The 5,302-nt window shown below is 56.1% G+C and overlaps 1 protein-coding gene across 1 annotated transcript; it reads right to left on the reverse strand.

The window, feature by feature from the left end:
• Positions 1-2,367: 2,367 nt before the first annotated feature.
• Positions 2,368-2,958, reverse strand: LOC135442199 (olfactory receptor 1G1-like). The gene is made up of 2 exons (XM_064701735.1): positions 2,785-2,958; positions 2,368-2,541 (listed from the first exon to the last, which is right to left on the reverse strand). Exons 1-2 carry the CDS (start codon positions 2,956-2,958, stop codon positions 2,368-2,370), a joined length of 348 nt encoding a protein of 115 aa, XP_064557805.1.
• Positions 2,959-5,302: the final 2,344 nt, after the last annotated feature.

Here is a 5,302-nt window from a genome sequence, read left to right on the forward strand (position 1 = left end):
TTCAATATCTGCACTGATGATCTGCATGGGAGGACTGAGTCCAGCATCGCCAAAATTGCAGATGACACCAAGCTGGGTGTGAGGGTGGATCTGCTGCAGGGTAGGAGGGCTCTGCAGAGAGACCTGGACAGGCTGGATCCAGGGCCCAAATCCAACAAGGTGAGGTTGAACAAGTCCAAGTGCCGGGTCCTGCACTTTGGCCACAACAACCCCTGCAGAACTACAGGCTGGGGACAGAGGGGCTGGAGAGCAGCCAGGCAGAAAGGGACCTGGGGGCACTGGTGGACAGCAGGCTGGACATGAGCCAGCAGTGTGCCCAGGTGGGCGAGAAGGCCAATGGCTCCTGGCCTGGATCAGGAATGGTGTGGCCAGCAGGAGCAGGGCAGTGATTCTTCCCCTGCACTTGGCACTGGTGAGGCCACACCTCGAGTGCTGTGTCCAGTTCTGGGCCCCCAATTTAGGAAGGCCATGGAGGGGCTGGAGTGTGTCCAGAGAAGGGCAACAAGGCTGAATGGGGGTCTGGAACACAAGTCCTGTCCAGAGCGGCTGAGGGAGCTGGGGTTGTTTATCCTGGAGAAGAGGAGGTTCAGGGGAGACAAGGCAGTGTCAGTGCACAGGTCGGACTTGATGATCTCGAAGGTCTTTTCCAACCTTGCTGATTCCTTGATTCTCTGAAACCATCCTTGGAGCAGTTGCAGGATGAGCCCTGGGCCTCCTCTTCAGGAGCTCCAGCAGCCCAGGTCCCTCAGCTTCTCCTGCCAGCCTCAAAGCCCATCCTGTCAGTCCTGCAGAGCCTCTGCAGCTCCTCCTCACTGCCCAGAACAGGGAGCCCCAGAGCCAGACACAGCAGTCCAGATGTGCCCCCTGGCCTGGGGTGCCTCTGGCAAGGGAGCAGCACCAGGCACTGCAGGAGCCTACAGGCAATTCCTGCAGCACTTGTAGGATGATCCTGCTGCCCAAGGGACGTTCCCATGGTGCCAAGACAGGAACTGAAATGGGGAGTGGGGCCAGAGAGGAAAGGGCAAAGAGGGATAGGCTGTTTGCAGGGGAGGGGACTGGGATGGGCCATAGGAAGAAATCTGGATCAGAGAAGAGTAAAGAAAGCAAAGGTGAAGGAAAGGAAATGATTAAAGCTTTTTGTGAGTGGCTGCCAGGCAGCCCTGGCTCTGAACAACAGCATCTGCAATGGAACAGGAAACTGTCAGCTCATGGGAACAAACTTTCTGGCGGAGTGCAGAGGCCACAACAAACCTGAGTGGTTTCACTGCCATCCCCCAGCCCTTGCTGGCCCCAGGGGCTGATGGCATTTGTGCTCCCTCAGGTTCATGTCCCCACACCAACAGCATGGGGTGCTCCCCCTGCTCTGTGCAATGCAAACAGGGGCTGCTGAGGCAGTGCTGCTGTGTCTGTGCCTGCAAGGATGGGGCACCTGTGTGAGCTGGGGGAGAGGCCAGGGCTGCAGAGGGGGGATGTTGTTGGCAGCTCCATGAGGACGCTCTGGGACGCTGCCCTGGGCTGTGCAGTGCACTGGGGATGGATCAGCCCCTGCTCTGATGCTCCTTCCCATCCACCCCAGGGCCCTGCAGAGCCCCAGCCATGCTCTTTGCCCCCAGCCTGCCCACGGCCAGCCTGGGGCTGCTCATGGGGCTTTTCTGTGCTGAGCATTGGCCTGGGTGTGTTCTTGAGAGAGCCTGGGCAAGGAGCCTGGAGCCCCCAGGGCCTGGGCTGAGGCGTCAGCACTGCCCCAGCAGTGCCCATGGCCTGTCCCTGCTGCAGCCCCGGCACTGCCACCCCCAGGGCTGTGCCCGGCCCCAAGAGCACTCAGGCCCTGCAGCAACACCAGGGCCACCAGGGCAGCGGGGCAGGGCCACGGCAGCAGCACTGGCAACACCAAGTGCTGCTGCTGCTGGGCACAGCTGCTGGGCCAGCACTGATCTGCCCCCAGCTCTGCACACAGACATTGCTGCTGCAGCTCCACACAAAGCAACAAAAGGGGGATCTCTGGTGAAAATTCTGTTGGGAAGTCCTTAAGGAACTTAAACCCACCAAGAGCATAGGAACTCATAGACTCTCAGCCTGAACAGTCTGTGGGTCACAGTGAAGGTGTGGAGGAACAAAATGAGACATGTCACGATTGATGGCTTTCCTTTAGGAACAATATTATAAAATGAAAACAACAGAAAAGAACGTAGAAAATTAAACTAAGAAGAGGTATCAAAGATGACTTTTATTACAAGTGACTTGCAAAAACGGGCCAGCAGTTTAATATTTCTTTGATTGTCCAGTGATGAGTATACACAAAGCAGCCTTGAGCTCCTGGTTCCTCAGGCTGTAGATGTGGAGGTTCAGGGCTGGAGGCACCACCGACTACAGAACTGAAAGAGCCAGATCCAGGGATGGGGAGGAGATGTAGGAGGGCTTCAGGTAGGAAAATGCTGCCGTGCTGAAGAACAGGGAGACCACGGCCAGGTGAGGGAGGCAGGTGGAAAAGGCTTTGTGCCGTCCCTGCTCAGAGGGGATCCTCAGCACAGCCCTGAAGATCTGCACATAGGAGAAATGAATGAAAAAAAAACTTCCAGAAAATAAACAAATACTAATAGCAAGAAGCCCAAGTTCCCTGAGGTAGGATTTGGAGCAGGAGAGCTTGAGGATCTGTGGGATTTCACAGAAGAACTGGCCCAGGGTATTCCCGTGGCACAGAGGCAGGGAAAATGTATTGGCTGTGTGCAGCAGAGCATAGAGAAAGGCACTGGCCCAGGCAGCTGCTGCCATGTGGGCACAAGCTCTGCTGCCCAGGAGGGTCCCGTAGTGCAGGGGTTTGCAGATGGACACGTAGCGGTCGTAGCTCATGACGGTCAGGAGGGAAACCTCTAATGACATGAAAAACACAAAAAAAAAGAGCTGTGCAGCACATCCTGAGAAGGAGATGGTCCTGGTGTCCCAGAGGGAATTGTGCATGGCTTTGGGGACAGTGGTGCAGATGGAGCCCAGGTCGCTGAGGGCCAGGTTGAGCAGGAAGAAGAACATGGGCGTGTGCAGGTGGTGGCCGCAGGCTACGGCGCTGATGATGAGGCCGTTGCCCAGGAGGGCAGCCAGGGAGATGCCCAGCAAGAGGCAGAAGTGCAGGAGCTGCAGCTGCCGCGTGTCTGCCAATGCCAGCAGCAGGAAGTGCCTGATGGAGCTGCTGTTGGACATTTCTTCACTCTGGCCATGGTTGACTCGAAAGAAGACATTGACAAGGTCTTTGAGTCAATTCTATGAGTTTATTTTAGGAATTATCTCAAAACTACGTCTCCATCGGTGGGAGAACTTGACTCAACATTTTTATTCTTGAGCCTGAGTTTTTGCTCCTGAGTTACTGCCTCCTCTTCAGCATTGCTCTCAGCCTGAACTCCGGGGAAGCCCAGAGGGGAAACAGGGCTCCCTGTGTCCCAGGGCAGTCAGATCTGCTGGTCCCCACACAGGTGTCCTTTGCCCATTACACTTCCCTCTAAATCAGTGTGATTCAACATAAAACAAGCTTGAAAAATAAAGTGGAGATTTTAAAGACACCAGTGTTAAAGTCAATTTTCCTAAGCTCTTCTTTCTTTCCTGGCGCACCTGAACAGAAAACAATGCAAAGTGTTGGTCTGGCTCTCTGCTGCCTGGAGTTGTGCCTGCTGGGAGCTGTTTCTCTCTATTCAAGCCTTGTCCTTGCCAGTGCTGCCAGTGGCCAGCCCAGCTCTGGGGGCTCAGCTCTGCCCTGCAGACCCCTCCCAGCACAGGGCACTGCCCAGGAGCATCTCCCTGGCAACAGAGCCTTAAGGGCAGGCCAGACAAACAGAGATGCTGCAAGCCAAGGTGCTGCTGCTGCTGGCTGTAGGGAGAGGAGGCTGAGGAGGCACTTTCTAAGGGAGATCTGAGGCCCATCTGCTGATGCCCCGGGTGACAGTGCAGGAGTGTCAGTGACACAGCCAAAGCTGACAGCCCCTTTCCCTTCCCTTCAGGAGAAAGCTGAGAGCAGCCCTGGCCATGCAGCACCATCTCCAGAGCAGGAGGAATCTGCCCTGATGGGGGTGGCTCCTTCCACCTCCAACTTCTCCCCTGCAGCATCCATGGGGAGCTGCCAGGCAGGCTGAGAGCTGCCCCTGGCAGGTGGCACATGCCCTGGGCTGGCCAAGAGCCCTGAGGGCTGCAGGAGCTGCTCTGCAGGACAGCCCTGGGCAGCCCTGGCTGCAGCCCCAGCTTCAGCCCCTGCAGCCGTCCCTGGCAGCAGGAGCCATCCTGCCCTGTCCCTCTGACGGTGCCCAGGGCAGCCCCGCTCTGCAGCACATCCTCCTCCTCCTCCTCCTCCTGTGCCAGAGAGAAACTGGGAGAGTCCTCCTGACACATCCCCCAGGCTGTGGGGTGTGCTGGCTTCAGGAGATCCCTCCAGGAGCACAGGGGACATTGCCCTGCACCCACACACTCACCATGCACAGGGCTGTGAAGATCTTTCCCCAGGTGAAGTCTCAGCTCAATGTCTTCCCAATCCTGATTGCCTTCAGCCTGTCTCTGCCTGGCTCCTGTCACCTCAGTGCCTGCAGGCAGAGCCCTCAGCCCTGCTGGGCTGGGAGAGGAGCTGGCCCTGGGAAGAGCTGTTCCTTTAAAGCTCAGCAGCACAGACACAGCACAAGGACTTTAATGAGCCCCTCAGGGGTTTGGTGTTGTTTACATCAGAATCAGTCCCTGAGAGACTGTTTTAAATAACTTCTCAAGAACTCAAAGTTAAATTGAAACTCTGAAGTTTCTAAAAGTTTAATAAGTCTCTCTGAGAATGTGTCCCCAGGTTCCAGTTAGAGCAGAACACTGGAGGCAGTGATGACAGCTGGGGACAAAACAAGGCAAATGTGTCTCTGGTGCTGAGCAAAGCTGGATGTGTTTGGGGAATGCAAAGGGCCAAGGCCTGAGCCCCAGCCCCTGGCCAGGCAGATGCTGTCCCTCCCTCCTTGCTCAGGGCTCTTGCTGGATGGGCACTGGCATGTGGGGATGTGCAATGGCAAGGGCAGGAGCATGGGGCGGCCCCTGCCAGGCTGCTGAGCAGGGACAAGGAGGCAATGAGGCCCCAGGCCTGCAAGGGTCACTTGTCTCCTGCTCCTGCCTCAGTGCTTTTCTTTTTATGGAAAAGAATCCTCCTTCCTTCCCAGGCACCCATTGTGGGAAAACAGGGCTCCCATACTACTAACCAGTATGATTAAGCAGAACCCTTTTATTGTTTACATTATGCACTTATTTATACATTCTAACCCTACTGCATACACTGATCACTCTCTTCTTCACTGGA

Source organism: Zonotrichia leucophrys, unplaced genomic scaffold (genome assembly GCF_028769735.1).
Source record: "Zonotrichia leucophrys gambelii isolate GWCS_2022_RI unplaced genomic scaffold, RI_Zleu_2.0 Scaffold_2400_6120, whole genome shotgun sequence".
NCBI lineage: Eukaryota > Metazoa > Chordata > Aves > Passeriformes > Passerellidae > Zonotrichia > Zonotrichia leucophrys.